The sequence below is a fragment of the Corvus kubaryi genome, unplaced genomic scaffold (genome assembly GCF_017639235.1).
Source record: "Corvus kubaryi isolate FWS band 111438036 unplaced genomic scaffold, C.kubaryi_AGA036_p1.0 136, whole genome shotgun sequence".
NCBI lineage: Eukaryota > Metazoa > Chordata > Aves > Passeriformes > Corvidae > Corvus > Corvus kubaryi.
Genome location: NW_024580670.1, coordinates 9,514,611 through 9,532,301, shown reverse-complemented (window position 1 = coordinate 9,532,301; position 17,691 = coordinate 9,514,611). Strand labels below are relative to the sequence as shown.

Genomic DNA, 17,691 nt, shown 5'->3' with positions numbered 1-17,691 from the left:
AAGGGAAAGGGAAAGGGAAAGGGAAAGGGAAAGGGAAAGGGAAAGGGGCCTCCCTTGCAAATGCAAACAAAATGAACCAAAAGCTCCTAGAAGAACCATAGTGGGGAGCTACCCCCTTCCTAACACAGCCCAGCAGCTCTTGTCCCCAGCTTCACAAGCACATGGAGGCACTCGACTTCCTGGGCCCCTATTTAGGCTCCAGCCCCTGCCACTACTCAGCAAACACTGACAAGTCACCCACTTGTGGGACACCACCAGCCTTCCACTACACAGCAGGAGAGCTCCACAGGCTTAAAATACTTCAGCCTAAAACTGAGTGGGTGGAGGGGGAGTCAGGAGAAGGGAGAGGAGGAAAAGGACACAGCAAATCACTTTGCTCATCCATCATCTCTGGCAGAGACCTTCCCCCCTTCATGAGTCAACCCTAAAGGCTTGTAGCCCAGATCCTTGGTACATGGCACACACAGATTATTTCCAAAGTAACTATTCAAATACCATTTTCTGGCTGATTTGTTTATTTGTGGTGATTTTTTTTTTTTTCCATTCTTCCCCATTTTTTAAAAAGCCCATAAGATAAGGTGCAGCCACGGGAAAGCATCTGTTCATTTCAAAGTTTATCTGGTGTCAGCAAAAGGCAGAGATTTTCCCAGTGCCCCAGGAAGGTGCATGCCCAGTTGGAACTCATTTTAAATGGAAATAGCAGATTAATTTAATTCCTTCAGTGGCCTTGAGAAATCTCAGCCAACCTGACAAAAAGCCTACCGTGGTCCCATCCTACACCAGCCTCCCTGGTGAAATGGGGGATGCTCGGTGGCGATGGCAGGCAGCTGCCATATCCCTCACACCAAGAGCAGGGCTGGCCCCATGCAGATCATCCTCACTGCACAATTTTGGCTGGAAAACCACAGAGACAGCTGAGGAATGCCATGATTCAATGCTCCCCTGCAGCAACCTTGGTCTCTCACCAACAACAGATGCAGAGAAACAACTTTCCCTCCTCAAGGGTCAGCCCACACCACCCCAGCACATACAGCTGCAGCAGAGAGTGAGCACCATGTAAAAACCTCTCTTTTCCCTGAGGATGAGCAGGACAAGCACCTTGGTGGTGTCCCCAGCCCCTTTCACCACATTTTCAAAATGGGAATTAAGAGTTCTTCCTTTAGGCTGAAAATATCCCCAGACCTCTTTCAGCACGTGCTCTTCCCTTCCCTCATCATCTTCTAGGGGCTGATAAAGAGAATGGCTGTAATAGTTGTGAACTAGGGATGATGTACTCATCTCCCACTGCAATTACTAGCTGCTGCCTGCAGTGATTGTTGTAAGCTACATGTTCTGTATCATCTTGCCTTAAAAGAAAGCAGGACAAATACCTTCCCTTACAGGGTTGCAGAGAGCACTCTCTAGGCAGAAATTATCTAAGAAAGGGGTGGGTTTTACATTTTTGGGAAGTATCTAGTTCTGGTCCACAGGTTAGCAACACAAGATGGAGAGTCACTGCATAAAACCCTGCTATCCCTCCACGTTCACTCAGCCCTCACAGTTTCAGGTGGGAGAGTTACTCAAGAAGAAACACCAAGACACCAAAACACCTTCATGGCTATTTTTACAGCAAGTCAGGTTTTAAAACAATCAGCTTTCTGCAACACAGACATTGTGGACTGCACAAAAAATAACCCCCCCCAAAAGACCCATTTCCCATGCACAATTAATTGTTTACTATTGGTCAGACTTGACAGCTCCGAGCAAAATCCCTCCTTACCTCCACCTGTTCCCTCCCTGGAGCAGCCTGTGAGGAGAGGAATGGACATCCCTTACTGCCCAGTTACCCCAAAAAAAAATAGAAAGGTAGAAAATAGGTTTGGGGTAGTTTGTGTTTCCCATTTAAGTGCTTCCTCTTTATCATGAGCAGCAGTTTTCAGAGAGAAGCTGCTCCTGTGGTGTGGCAGAAGCCAGGCAGTGTGCAGGCAACCACCGAGGCATCAGCTTTTCCTTCCAGCTCTTCCATGGAGAGCGTGTGTGTGTAGCACACGCTGCCCAGCTCTGGCAGCCAGCCCCCCAGGGGACAGCCACTATGTCCATGCTTGAGGAGCTTCTACCAAAAGGAAGGGGAAAGCTTGTGGAGAGTCACAGGCAACAGGAAGCCCTCAGGGCTGTCACAAGGAGCTCTCTTATCCTGGTGCATGGGTGAGTTCTGGTGTTCTCAGCTCTCTTTCCTCAGGGGTGATGTGGTATCAAACTCAGCTTCAGACTCTTTATTTTCCCCCACACTGACAAATCAGAAAACAACTTGATATCACAGACTCCTATTCCTCACTGGATCCTAGGCTCAGGCATGCTGGACCGGTTTGTGAGATTTATGGAAAAGACTCCAACCTAGTCCAGCTCATGGCTCCAGGAGAGGCAGAAACCCCTCCGGAGATGTACATGAAACATCACAATCTAATACACAGCTCAGTGAGCTTCCAGAACCAACACAGCTTCGAACTCTGTGGTAACCTTAAACTCATTAACAACTGTCCCTGCAGTAACAGCTGTGTGTCACAAAGCCAGCTCAAAACGAATTTACAGTAGCTACTAATAAATGCTTTCCCAGGGCTTGAAACTTAAAATCAAATTAAAAAAAAAAAAAACAACAACAACAACCCATCAAACTTCATATCTACTGTGTAAAATGCTTTTTTGAAATACTCATCCTCTGCCCTCCAGTAAATTTTGTCTTATTTGGGGTCAAGCATTTGATCACCCCTCATTTATTTCAGAAGCAGATCTGAAGTAACATTTCTAAGAAAGAGAATAGCTCCAGAATTAAACAGGGTCAAAATTCAGAACCAAAGCCACAGCAAGTCTCTGCCTGCGTGCAGCTCACTCCTCTGCTCACATTTAATAGTGCTATTTGCAGTGCTGGCAGAGCGCTCCAGCCCCGTTTAACTCTGACTTCTCCTGTCCCCTCTCTGCCTACATTAGAAAATCCCCTTTTGCCCTCTCCTCTAAAGCCACTCGTCATTCCTATCAAGACAAATCACTGCATAAGGGCATTTCAAATGCATTTAACTAAGCCAGCTTTGAACTTTACCCCCTACATCCATGCTGGCAGCACACTGCTCAGCAATTTTTCCACTGAAACTGAGTATCCCAATTACTGTCTGTAGTCTCACATACTTTCCAGGCAGTCAGAGAAAAGAATGCCATCACAACCATCTTGTCCTTACCCATGATGGTCACATCATACTCGATCTGGAAAAGTGCCTCCTGGCTGCACTGCCGCAGGATGTTGAGGGCATCAGCATGGGTCATGCTGTGCAGAGGAATCCCATCCACACTCAGCAGCCTGTCCCCAATTTTCAAGGAGCCTTCCCTGTAAGAAGCCACAGGCAATTATTTTTTTAATATATATTTATTTATTTATACTTAAGTAATCTATATATCTTTATACAAATATCTATATTTATATAGACAAATTTGCTATTTATCTACAGTATCTACATATAAATATATAAGCATATACTATTTGTGTGCGTACACACATGTACATGTGTGTGTATGTATATATGCACACATATTAAGAAGTCAATTACTCTCATCCCATAGGATGAAAGAACACTCCTCGGACAATAGTCTGGGTTATTTATAGTACCAGGTCCGTCACATTAAATTATCAGCGTGAGAGTAGATAGACTGGCTCCTGCTTTCTAGCACAGCATCAGCAATTCAGCTGCACAGGGCTAATGCAGGGGCTGCCTCTGCAAGAGCAGTTTCTGCCTTTAACTACATCATCTGTGCTGGGCTGGCCTGTGAGCACCGTGCCCACCCTCCCCACACTGCACAGGTGCCACAGCACCGCTGCCATTCCACACCACCAGCCTCGGTGAGAAGCCTCGGGCAGGCACCAGCAGGAGGACAGGACGGACACACATCCAGGAGCATGGGGACAGCTGCTGGCCTGTCCTGTGAAGGCAGATGTGGAGGTGTGACATGAGCAGTACCTGTCTGCGGGGCCGCCCGGCCTCACGTAGGTGAGCACCAATGGCCTGGACTTGTGCCAGTCTTCATGGGCTCCCCCTGTAATCAAACCAGGAAAGCCGTAAGTCACTGGGGGTTTGAAAGTCTGAGTGAGAGCACTGAGAAGGAGACATTTATCATGGAACAGCTGACACAGGCTGCCAGCTAAATGACTGCCCTGGATTAGGCAGCCAGCAGTCCTTAGAGGCAGCAGGGGATCCTCTCCAGGACACACTTTTGCTGCTTAGCTGAGCTTTTTGTCATTCACCTTCTTACTTTTCCCACTTTGCACCTCTGCTTCTGCTTTTCACGGGAGAAACTACTAACCTCTCAGCACAAAGCCAAAGCTGTTGCCTTCCTTGTAGAGGGACACTTCAATGGTCTTGGGAATAATGCCAGCACTGCTTTCTGGCACTAAAGGAAGAGAAAAAGACCCGGTTACCCCAGATAAACCCTTTCCAACCACAGTGCAAAATAATACCAAAACTCATCCAAATAACACCGTAATGAAAGTCCAGCCCAAAACCTGTTTGGAAGCAAAAAGAGCCCAACCCAGACACGTGAACTTTTATCAGAGCCAACCGTCAAGTTTTAGGATGATTTCACCAGCTCAGTGTTGTGCATCTCCCCTCAAATTTGTCTTGGTTAATACTCTGACATTCAAGTAAAACCATCTCATTTATCAACTGGCTTTAATGCATTCAGCTTTCCTCAAAAGTTTCTGCCACAGATGGAAACTTATTAAAAAAAACAGCAGCAGCATAAGGAATAAAGTCACTAGCTGACCTTAAAGAAAATGAAAATCCCAAATCCTCAATGCATAAAGTTGGTTTTTTTCCCTTACCTCTCATATTTTGGATTTAAAAAAAGATTAAGTGAATCCTTTAAACTGATCCTAGGGGCAATTCAGTAATTTTATGTTAAATACACAGTACTATTTGTACAAAATACCAAATGTACAAAGTAAAGAGAAAAAGAAAGAAATTGTTTTCCATCTCTTGACGTGCCCTACTATTTAATGATTTATTGCACTACTGCAATGAATATGGGACCATTTCTCAGTCCTCTCCACCCAGAACTGCACGTGACATTTCAGCCTGGTCCACTCTGAAAACTCCTAATTTTCAAACCAAGTGCCATGAATGGCCACAAGGATAAGCAGGGAAAAAAGACCAAGAACTTGACTTGGAGCTGAAGGCTGCCCTAGGTACATCCACACTGCCATTTCCCTTGGCTCAGGAGGGGGTTTTGAAGCAAATCTCCCTACTGTCCTCACTGACCACATTCATCCTTACTGCCAAGCACCTGAGGGCTTGCAACCTGCACCCAAATTTGGCTTAGCCCAACCCTTAAGCTAACCCAAAAGACATACAGTAGAGGCATGGTACTGCCCTGTAGGCAGAGAGCCCTGGGGACCAGCTACAGTGAGGCCAAATAAACCTCCAAACACTGTCCCCACTTTGCTCCTGCTGCTGTGCACATACAGCTAACAGGGACACAGCCTAGAAATACTCCAGAAGGGAAGAGCTCAGAGCACAAGAAAGCTTCCAGCTAAGGGGTGATACTCAAATACCAAGAAAAGGGTATAAAGCATCCACAAATGAGTTCAGAAGCCACTCAATTTCTGTCCCAAGCATCAAAGTTCGAAGTGCTGCAACAGCCTTTCATAAGATCAGTGGGAGCTGGGAAACCTAAGCCAGTGTTAACACAGGGCTTCGTTTATTTATGAAAGAGATGAGACAACACAGTGGCCTGAAAACTAGACTTGGACTTGCAAGATCACTTTCTAAGCAGGAAATTACAAAGTGGGGAGAAAAAGTCAAACCCACAAGCACAAACTATTGAATTGCACTGTATTTCTGCTCTTTGTCCAGGGAAAGACAGAGAGAGAGAGAGAGAGAGGGGCAAGCACACACAGCAATAACAAACCCTCACTGCAGATAAAAGCCCACAATGAATTGGAACCGGGCAATAACTGACAATTCCCTGTATTTTGCAGTGCTTCTTTGTTTGGATCATTCATAAACAGCCCCAATAATCTCACTGGAGGGAAGTCACTATCTCAGTGTACTTTTCCTGCTCATTCAAAGCTGAGGACATCTTGCATCGCTGCTATTGATTGAGCTGGCACCACTCCCTGGCTGGTAAATACAGTTTATCAGATTCCTGATAAGGAATATCACAGAGAATAAGGAATACCACAGAGAAAGGTTAAGAGTGGTCATCTCTAGGGAGCATGAGGACATGGAAGACTTGAGCCACAGCTGGCTTTACCAGAGGTGTATGCAAAAGCTCACTAACATTTACAGCAGAACAGAGGGGGAAAATGGATACAGATTCATCTATTCCAGATTAGATTTTACTCTTTTTTGGGCTTTACACAGTCATTTCTGTATTCAATACTTTTCGTCCAAAGGCAGCAGCTACAATAAAGCTATGAAGTGTAAAATAGCTTCCTATCTGGGGCAAAATGTTTAGATTTCATTAGTTTTGTTTTTCCTGTCATCTTATTTTTAGTTGTTCTATTTCTTCTGCCCAATCATCCTCTAATTGATCTGGGTAAATGAATGAGTAATAACTGGGAAGATTGTATTCACAATGGAAAGACTGTGATGAGAAACTGTATCGAGGAATTTGTTTTAACCAGAAACATCAATCATCAAAACAAATGAGGGCAAGAGCATATAGTCTCCCATGACAGGACACAAGCCCTGTGAGTTGGGCTTGCCATCTTTTTTCCAGGGCTGGAAAGCAGATTGCTTCAGTTTCCTTTCTAAAAACACGTAACACTTCAAAGAATCCTGAGAACTAACAGCACTTGCCACAGTTCAGAAAAGAGCATCTGGTAATACATGTTTAAGACTGAATTAAACCTCCCGTAGCCACGCTCCAAAAGGGAAAAAGAGAAGCTGAAGCAGCATCAGGAGGCAGATTGGCCTGTGCTACCAAGTCACTCTGAGGCAAGACAGACCTAATCAGCCATCCCCTGCCAGTGTGCATGAACAGGCACCCACTGTGCTGGAAAAAGAGCTCTGCCCCGACTGCACACAGCTCTGCAGCCTCCACCGCCCGCACGAGCAGATGAAGGCAATGGCAAAACCCCCCTGGACACTGCCTTGGCCATGGCAGCTCTGCACGAGCAAGTCCATCTGCACCCCAGGACAAAAAGCAACCAAGAAAAGAGAGCAGCATTGTCCAAGAGGCACCCACCGGCTGGCGGGAGCTCGTACTCTACTTCCAGCACCACCCTCTCGCCCACGTTCTTCAGCAGGCTGATGATCTCGTCATGCCGCAGCTTGGTCAGGTTAATGCCATTCACCGACTTGATGTAATCCCCCACGTTCAGCTGGTCACTCCTGCAAAGAAACAAAATAAAAAGCAGTGGTAGCACAAAGTCTCTGTGACTGGCACAGCTGGCGAGTAACTGTAGGGCTTTCTGAACAAGCCACCAACACTGGGCTGATCTCTGCTGTCTGATTGCATGTGTCTGCTATCAGAGGGAAGCACTAAAATTGAAGCCATCGATCTTTCCTGTGGCAAGTGTTCAGATCTGTACATATAGCAACAATCGCAGTGTACGTGTTCACAACCTCTCTTTTGTTGCTCAGTTCCCATTCATGTAGAGCAATCAGTCAAAAAAAAGCACACCAGGATCTGTCTGAAAAAAATCCAGCAGGGAAAGAGAAAACATCTTTGTTTTTGCCCGTTTTCTGCAAAATTGTTCAATTACTCTTTCCTTTTTCCTGCTTCTTGGAGCCTTTCTTTGCCCATTGCTTTTCTGAGCCAATAATGTTACTTCTACACTCAGTATTCAGAACAGATACAATATTAAACCACTTAGCTTGATCAAGATGTATTGTACCATGCAGCTCTCCTGACAAGGCTGCCTAATTTCACAGAATCCCAAAAATCCCTACACAAAATTTCAGAGTGTAATTGCACAGAGCATAGGAAATAACTCAAAATAGAAGACGTTCTACTTCCCGGAGCAACAACTTTGCATTCTGGGGCACTTGAAAAAAGGGACTCGGGTGCCAACTACTTTAATTATAACTCTATTCATTCAGTAGCTGCAACATGCAACTATTCCTCTCCATTTCTGCTCTGCTCTCTGTACCTCATTTCCATTTCTCACCTTGCAGCGAGTCCTCCCGGCCTCAGATTGGAGACTCTTGGCTTTCCATCTTTGTCTGTGCCACCTGAAATGGTTAACCCGAGGGTGCTTCCTTCTTTCTTAATCAGCTCCACGATTGTGACCCCTCTGAACTCCTCTGAAAGATCGGGAATAAAGACAAACAACTCAGTGGAAGGCACATTCCTCTCAATCCCAAGGACATCCTTTTCCTACAGTTGGTAGGAAAGCAGATCTGGGATGATTCGTACAACTAGCACGAAGAAAAAGCCTCAGTTTATTTGAAGTTAAGTTGTAAAACAGAAGTGTGTCCTGGTAGACCCACAGCAATGACTGCATGCAGGTCTGGCAGGCAGGACCAAGGCAGAAGAATAAGGGCTTATGAAAGTAAAACTTGTGTTTTGAGGTGCTGGAGGCAGTAGAAAAATTCAAAACCAGGGTAATGGGATCTCAGCAATGGTCCAGGGAGACCACCTCAGGAACTATGTTTGCTATAGAGTGGGGAGGTCATTAACAGAGCTATGTCAGCCAGTCACAGGTACACAGGAAGAGGATGCTGTGACCTGCAGTGGCTGCCTGGATGGACAGAACAGGGTGGACCTTAAAATACTGTGATTTAAAAAAATATTACGATACATCAATATAGTTGGGAGATACAGAACAAAATGTGGAGAGGGGTGAGATCCTGCCATCGTCAGGGGTAGGAGGGGAGGCATGACCTTGATTCATTCACAGCACTTTGCTCACCCATCTGCACCTAGTCCAAGTCAAGCTCCCTACTACCAGCTCATCTACAGCTGGAATTGAAGGCATGAGTCACTTTTACACCGTGACTTGTTCCACATGCACTGCCTGCCATCAGACACAGGTCCAGATTTGGGGATGCCCACCCCACACCTGCTGCACCAGTGCTGCTTCTCTGGGTGCTGCAGACTGTGCACATTTTACCTTTTCTAGTCTAAGACAACACTCATCTCTGTCCAGCACCTACATATAAGCCCAACCTGGTACCAGTTTTGATCTCATCACAGATCATGTCTGGGTTTTACAAAAACAGGGTTCCTAAATTATTCCAGCTTCTGGATTGGGCATGGAAAGGGCAGTAAGTGAGCAGCAGAGTCAGCCCTGGCCTAAGGAAAAGACCAAGAGCTCTGAAGATTTGGCAAAAGGCAGCTCTGCAATACTGCACACAACAGACCTCACACTCTGCTCAAAGGGGGCTAGCCGTGGGGCAAATAGGATGACTTCCACACCTTGCCAGAGCCTCCTCTCAGAAGCTTTTACACAATTTGTCTATAGCATTATCCATCCACCTCCACTGTCTCAGTGTACAGAAATCTTCCACGATTTTACAGGAGGAAACCAGTCACCCTCACACAGGGCGCCCTTCTCCAAGGCTGTGCAGAAGGTGGTGAGGCACTGGCAGCACACAACAAACAGCAGCCCCACAGATGTGGACAAAAAGCCCATGTTGCAAATGGCCCAGGAGTTTGTCTGCACAGCAAACCTCATCAGGCTTAAATTAGATGCTCTGTTTGGAGAGGGAACATTTGAAACCTCTTGCACACTGATTTTCAGAGCAAGGCAGGGCCCCTTAAACAGCATATTGACACAGAAGATCCATGCTGGTGCAGGGCCTCCTCCATCCATCCAAAACACGGTGTCCTTTGGCACTGTGGTGCCTCATCACCAGCACTTTGCTCCTGTCCAAAGCCACCAGGACACCAGAAATTGCAGCTCACTTAGAGTCCTGCCATGCACTACCTGTTTCGTAAAGCACTTCCAAGAATAATCTGTGCACTTGATTAACGTGAGTAGGGAACCTCTTTGCAATCTAACTCCAGTCTGGCAGGCGTTTAGGCACTGCTGGGTACCCATTTAATATGGCACTGGCAGCTCCTTGTAAAAATGTCAGCTCCATAATACTTCTGCTCTTTAAACTCAGTTTTGATCCCTTGCCAACTGCAGTAAGTTAATTTTCAATTCACCAACCCGGGAGCCCAGGGGCTGCCAAAAACTTGGGGGGCTCTCCACCGTGCTGGAAAGAACAACATCCGGCACCATCCTGCAAATTTCCTCTCAACTACAGACATAACTGATCAACACAGATGGTGCCACAAGGGGAGACTATTAGCTTTTCAACGGGGTTTAATTTTGATCCTTGATAAGTGTTTAAAATGAGAACTCCCAGAGTGCAATTACCCATGGTTATGGGTTCAAGGAGAAATCACTGCTCCAAGAAGGCAAGTCCCTGAGATCAATCAATCAAGGTCAGTGATAAGGGATTTTGACCCATGCTTCTCTAAATCTACTGCCACTGTCACAGACCCACACAATAAAAAAGTGAGCTGGTTAAGGAGGATCTGGTCCTTCAAGACATAGTCCTTAAGCACCATATATGAGCAGTCTTGGATTTCTTCTACTGGCATATATGATTGGATTTTGCATCCCAGGGCAGGAAGAGCACACCTGATTTTTTCCCTTCCCACTGAGATGCCTTGCACTGAGGTTGTTGGACACACTGGCTCTTGAGAGCCTCTCCCCATCAGGGTTGCACTACAGTGGTAATGTCATACCGAATATCCCCTGGAATAACTACTGAATGATGAAGCAATGGCAGAAGGGCCCCGCTTCCTCCCCATTACCTAGAACACACTAAACTAACCCTGTGACCGGGTCATTAGCAGCCAGAAGTCAAAATCAAGCCCCTGGCTTTCCTAGAAAGGAGATAAGTTGTCCAAGGCAGCCCATCCAGACCTGCTGGAGTGCTGCTGGCACAAGAAGCCCAGCACCAACAGAGGCAAATGAATTACCACTTCTCCACTTCCTCTTCAGCCCCCGGGGTGTTTCTGCATGGGAAGGTTTATCTCACACAAAAATTTACTGTGACTGACTAAATATCAAAACAAACTCAGTCAGATGTGGGAAATACGAAGCTTGCCAGGCACTGCCAGTCTCCCTCCCTGCCTGATGAGCTCAGCTATGGCAGCATTTCTTCCCTCTCTCCTTTGCTGCTGTTTTCTTCTTGTGAGTGTCAGTCCAGTGCAGCAATAAGTCCTTTCCCAGCTCCCTGTAACTACCATCAACAGCCTCACACAAGACAGAGATTGTACCGGTAAGACACCACTCACTGAGATGAGTTACTACCATCCATTTCTGTCCTCCAGCAAAAGCCTTGCTGACAGATGCACCAAAATTAGTGTTTCGAGAGTTTTATTCCATTGTAGGGGGATACAGGTAAAGTATAATGGATGCCCCAATGTTTTGGAGCAGGAGGTGATCCCCTCCTTTACCTGGGATGCTTTGCCTCCTGGAGACCAGGGCTGCGTCCATCCCACCAGAGTCCTTGCTCCCCTTCGAGTAAGGGCCATCGTCTGCAAGCAGAGCAAACATAGAAGCTGAAATTAGTACCAAGAGCCACAAGCAACTAAACCAGAGCACTTTAAGAAGTTGTCCTGGTGACACCAAAGTTGGGATGAGATCTGTATCACAGACTGCAGGCAAGAAAAAACATTACCAGCCCTGGCTTTGCACTGCACCATGTGAGCTCTCACCTTGTAGAGACGGAAACAAGAACGCAGTAACGTTATCTGATTTATTCTTCTTGGAGCTAATCTGCTAGGAGAGAACAAAATTCCCTTACTCCTGTAATTATGTGGAACAGCTGAGAATAGAAAAAGCTGGGGCATTAGTCTCACAAGTTTCAAGCCTGTCATTATGCTTGTGAAGAAACTTACAGTCTTTGGAAATGGAGTTATATACATCAGGACACTAACAAGGCACTAAATCACTGTACTTGAGTGAAATTGCCTATTCTTATAGATCCCATTATTTCAAAGTCACATTTTCCTGCTGCTGTTCCAGCCTCTGTGCAATACGGAGAGCACCTTCTTTTAAGTGATTAAAAGAAAAAAAAAAGTCAGAGTGAAGAGAGAATGTCATTATACACTGTAAATACACTGTCCAGCATAAGCTGAAATTTAAAGCATCTAAATATCTTTGTATTCTTCCATTGGAAGACTGCTACAGAGTTATCACAGAGCTTATCTGCAGAGAAGGTAGCATGCTTCTACAGATCTCATTTCCATCCATCTAAAATGCCTATTTTTATGCCATTTCCTAAAAAGCTGGTACTTTCCCAATCAATAATTTCCCGTAACCATGTAGTACCAAATAATTCCCATTCTCAGTGACCACATTCTTGGTTTTTTCAGTAGCTGTGAAGGTTTAGAAGTTGTACATGATAGTATAAATATAGGTTACTGAAAACTTTATCCATTTATTCCTGTGCACAGCCCTTAAGTAAATTACATTTAAGTTACAAAGAAGTTTTTGTCTCGCTCCATACAAAGTGAACAAAAATTTTAGTTGAGCCCCATTCAAGACAAGGGTCTGTAGAGAGAGGACTCAATCCCAATGTTCAGTTTGCTGGCAGTCCACTTTCCCCCTAAACAGAAAAATGATGGTGTAAATCTTAGTCTCTCTCACCGGGAGGTTTTTCCTAACATCCTGTTTTACCCTCTCTCTGTCACCCCATCCCTGGCAGAACTACAGAGTCAGGTAACAGGGATTGTTTGGGAGTATACAACAAGGTGGCAATTCCCAGGGGAGCAGCAGGACAATGCCAATCCAACTGCTCCCTACCCACATTCCCAACAGCTACGACCACCCTTTATTGCTTTCCCAAATGCAGCAGCACATTGGAAGGGGAGCCCTAAAGCTCAGGATACGCAGCACACAGCTCATTTTTCAACACTGGAGGTAATTGTGCAAAAGGCACTGGCAACACACCCTGGACCATGCAGGGCTGGAGCTTCTCACTGGCACTGGAGCATCAGTGTGCCTTTGGTCCCACAAGACACTGTGGAGGGTGAGGACCATCCCAGTATGCAGCTGCCTTCCACATGAGAGCACTGCTGCCAGCTCTGCTCCAGGTACCGTGCTCAAGGCAGCGACGTTCTGCTGCGGATGGGATCCCTGCGTTCCTGGAAAACCACACAAGATGGTTCAAAGCCAACTCCATAATGTGCTGGCAAACTAAAGCACTGAACCATCTGTTTCACATAAACACACCGCCCCAGACCAGACAGTCACCAGCACCCTTCTGTGCTTCATTTTCCCATCACAACCCCGATCAATCTTGATAGGAAACCCCAGTTCTCTACTGGTTACCCTCCCTACCCCAACAGCTGTTGGTAAGCATGCCTTGGCTTCCCTTTGAGCAATAAACCAGGTTGCCTGTGCATTAACAACAGCTTCCAGCAGCAGCCAAGTGGCCAAGAGCAGTAGTGACCCGAGCTACAGGCCCTGCCAGCAATTAGCAACACCCCCCCTGCCCCATCCCACTGCTCCTGACAGCCACGTCAGCCTGCAGATAATCAGCACCACAGCTCCCCTTGTCCTATTGCTCCTCCATTCCAAACCCAGTTGATTATGTGAAAAATGTTTGGTTTTTTTCCCCTCATTATCTGGCTAACGTGTTTGAACAGGAAAGGAGGCTGCCACACGCCGCCTGCCGAAATGGGAACCGGCATTTGCTCACAGGAGCATCCCCACCACACGCAGCTCTTTGTTCATTTGCAGCCCATTTCCTGCTCTGCCACTCAAACTGATAATAATGGAGTCACTTTTTTATTAATATTTTGTTTGTTTGTTTGTTTGTGCAAGGGGTTACGTTGGTTTTTTTAAAAAGGAACTGCTTCTCTTTGTGCTCTCAGTTATTTCTTCTGCCTAGCACAGCAACAGTTTGGCGGTGAGGCTGGTAACCAGCCTGACTGCTCAGTCGGCCCGAATCATAGCGCCAACCCAAGCAGTGAAAAGCCATGAACCTCTCTTCTCCTTAAAATTGGGAAAATAACTCTCCGGTTTTAATCCTGTGCAGGTTCTTTGTGCAAAGAATCCGTGCTGGAGCTATTAGAGTTGTATTTTTCAAGCTTTTTCTCTCACACCAAGAGGGCCAGAAATTGAGGGTTTTCAAGCAGCGATGGTAATGCTGGCTCTAGACCTTTCAGAAAAGCTCACCAAGTGCATACGACCCTCAATAAAACTGAGATTGCAACACTTTCTATATATTGATCCCATGGGGATCTGTGACAACATTAAAGTTCCTGTAACTCTTTAACAATAGTTTTTACTATTTACATTCCTTACTAACACCAGAGAGAGGACTTCTAAGTCCCTACACCTTCACACAGAGCTCTGAACTCTCTGTGTGTTCTCCCCTGCAGAAACAGTGCAGAACAGTGATACACGTCTTGTACAGTGAAAATAAAGAAGAGATAATCCCCATCTCATTCCTTCAAAAACAAACTGGACAGATGAAAGAGCAGGAAGAATCTCCATGCTTTAGCTGGGGGGCAGGAAGAAAGGAAGGTCCACTACCCCTGCAAGCACAGGCACCAGGATGTCCTGACATCAGTTAGGTGCCAAGCCCAACTCTATTAAAATGGGGAAAAAAAGGCTTCCTTGGAAAGAGCACTGATTTAGGAGTTCATTATCCCTGCTGAGGGGAAGGGAAAGGGAAGGTTTGGGGTTTAGAAGAGCTATTAGTCTATGTTATTAGCAGAGATCACCTCTTAATGAAAATGAGCATTGGCTAAATCAGATTCTGTGACAATTAGGCTGCTGTCTGCAAGTTGTTCAGATTCCTGGATCTCTTTAAGACAGTTCCTGCAGAGAAAGTGCATTAATCTTATGGGAAGACCAAGAGGTAAAACCTCCCATTTGTTTAATGGAAAAAAGACGGTTGGAGACAGGGTAATTGCATTCCTTGTTTAGAGAAATGAATACCAAACCAGCATTAAGAACCAAAAGCTGTTCACGCTAAGGCAAGCCGGTATTTTTTGCTACAATAAAAGCATGAGGCTCAAAGCAGAAATCCAAATGACTAAAACTAAGTGCAATTTGATCCATTTTGAGGAGAGTTATTTCTGTAAGTTTAGGGAGGCATTTATCTGTAGTCAGGCAAAGAGCAGCCAGGGGTACACGAGCGTGGGTCAGGCACCTAGTGATGACTCAAACTGCGGCCCTGGGAGCAAACCTCCAAGGCCTGGGATTTTAAAGATCTCTGAGTGCCATAAGATGCAGACATGTACTTCAAAAACAGACTATAATCACCCAGCTGCATCTTTAGGCATCTCATCACCTTTATAAAGTTGATATGTTACCAGAAGGAGGGGAGGGGGAAAGTGATATATCCATGCACACCCATTCTGAATCTCAGACTGGTATTTAGCTCCCACACGACACAACCCCCACTACAGCCTGAGCAGGGGCTGAACCATCATCAAAGGACAGTAACACAGTCCTTCCCACTCTCCCCAGGCAGCACTCCACATGGCAGCACACCCAAAGGCATCTCATGCACCAGTGATGGATGTGGGCTTGATTGCAAGGCTGTACCCAACTGCCCCTCCAGCACATCTTCCCCAGGGCAGTTTGGGTTATTTCAGCACCACCGCAGCAGGTCGGGGACAGCAGTGTCAGCTCTGCACAAGAGCAGCACAGCAGTGACCTCCCCTCTTCAAAGCACTTAGCCCTTAACATGGAAGACAAGTAGATCCAGAGAGCCCAGGACAGGGAAAAAAAAGCCCATTGAACACTGTTACAGACTGCATGATTTCCTGAAACTACTTAATTACGAAGTCCGCTGCAGAGCAAGAGCTCCTCCCATGTGTCTGCTTCGGACAAGGGGCTGTTTGCATGAAGGATCCCACCTTCCCCAAGCCTTCCACAGCAGGTGGCTTGAATTTTCTTAAGCTCATCTAAATCCACAGCTCCTCAGCCCCTTGGAAGATTTGTACATGAGTTCACTACAACCAGTACGGCTGCTCAGTTCTTTTCCCATGTCTAGAAATACACTACTTTGGCTTTGCATCATTAAAGTTAAAGAAAATAAATAAATAGAACCCAAAGAAACAGATAAAACACCTCTGTCAGTGATCTCTAGACTGCTTTCCCTGGAATACTGCAAAAGTTGAGCTAAAGCATAATCCTGCCCTACATAAAACTTGTCCAAGCATATAGCAACAAATACACTAAATCCTTAGACAAGATAGTCCATGCTCCTGTGAAGTGCTTAAAACAAGAAAAGAGAAAGTCACTTTTGCTTTACAACTCTGCGCCACAATTTCATTGTCATCACACTGATTTTGGCTTGCTGCATCAAAAAAAAAAACAAAAAACCAAACACAAACAAAAATACTCAACCCAACCTGGAAAGAGCCCAGTGTTTCCTTCCTCACGTTCTATTCTCCAGGAGGTGGGGTGGGGCTTTTGGAAGAATGCCAGTGAAAAACCCAGTACCCACCACAGCTCTACTCCTCCCCTCAGCCCAGGGCACCTTCCATGTGACTCTCCCACAGCACTAAACAAGACTCAAGCAGAGCTTTGAAATGCTTTTCTCTTCCTTTGTGCCCGGAAGATTTAAAAAAAAATCCCCTTAACCACTGAGCTCAGGCTGAAACAAACCAAGTTATTTAGGGAGCAGCTCCTCCCTAATTTCATAAATACATGTATCAACAAACCTGGTAAAAATGGCAGAGGTTGCCTATTGTGAAGAAGAGTCTCTTATTTATCTCTTTACTGGCAGCAAATCCTCTGCCAGTTTATACTCAGGAGATACCCAGAGACAAATGAGAACTTGGGGAAGTTTCCTCTTAACTTGTCTCATCACAAATTTCTGAGTGAACAGCCCGAGAAAACAGCCACGCTGTACACAAACCACCCTTGCTGGAAACAAACTCTTGTCCCAAAAACAACAACTGAGCTTTATCCCATTTTCCCAGATAATTCTGGGGAAAAAAATTATCAACCTGCTGCCAGTCCCTGTGCCAGCCCTACTGCAACAATGCTGTGCTCCCAACTCCCCAGGCCACGGAACATGTTCCATCAGCTGCAGCTTCTTGTGCCACCGGAGGCTGTTGTGGCAGCTCTTCCACTTGTGTAGTTGTTGGTCCTGGCTTCTGAGCCAGGAAGAACTTGTCCAAACTTTGAGATTATTCCAAGAGGAAGTTGTACTTCTTAGTTTCTTCTCCTCAATAGACACAGCATGAAATTGATCTCCCCACACCCTCCACGTCTCTCCTTCTTCGGTATTCATTCACCTACCAACCCTTCTCAGGCATGTGTAATTTCATAACACCTGCTGCTGTATTCACAGGATTCAGTTCTAGGAAAGATACAATAACCTATTGTTCAACAGAAACTCCGTGCTTTGTTCTTCTGGTTTTTTTCTTTTTAATAAGAAACCAAAATTACTTTTAAAGGAACAATTTGTTTCAAGCAATCATTTTCAACTGAAATGCTGTAGATAATTATTTGCCTTGTGGCCTTTATGGGACCAAGATATGAGTGAGAACATGTTCCTGTTACCAAGCTGGTTGGCTTCCAGGGGATACCAGAGGGTATTTCTCACCCCCTGCAAGACTGTAGCAGATAACACTGATGGAAGATTCCTGCTTCTCATGAAGATGAGGGAAGAGTTTCTGCATTCAGTAAACAAGTTTTATGTGCACAAAACCCATTTAAGTTGGCTCTGCAGAAAAGCCAGGCTTTGGTAA

General features: G+C 45.6%; 1 protein-coding gene across 7 annotated transcripts in view; it reads right to left on the bottom strand.

Annotated features, from left to right (window-relative positions):
- Positions 1 to 17,691, bottom strand: part of GRIP2 (glutamate receptor interacting protein 2) — a 265,964-nt gene that overhangs the window by 49,210 nt on the left and 199,063 nt on the right. For all 7 annotated transcript variants that reach the window (XM_042016462.1, XM_042016492.1, XM_042016501.1 and 4 more), the window contains exons 2-7: positions 11,425 to 11,505; positions 8,135 to 8,270; positions 7,210 to 7,355; positions 4,327 to 4,413; positions 3,984 to 4,059; positions 3,210 to 3,355 (exon numbers count right to left, since the gene is read on the bottom strand). In XM_042016462.1, the coding sequence (XP_041872396.1) occupies positions 3,210 to 3,355; positions 3,984 to 4,059; positions 4,327 to 4,413; positions 7,210 to 7,355; positions 8,135 to 8,270; positions 11,425 to 11,505 (672 nt within the window). The remainder of the gene's footprint in view (positions 1 to 3,209; positions 3,356 to 3,983; positions 4,060 to 4,326; positions 4,414 to 7,209; positions 7,356 to 8,134; positions 8,271 to 11,424; positions 11,506 to 17,691) is intronic.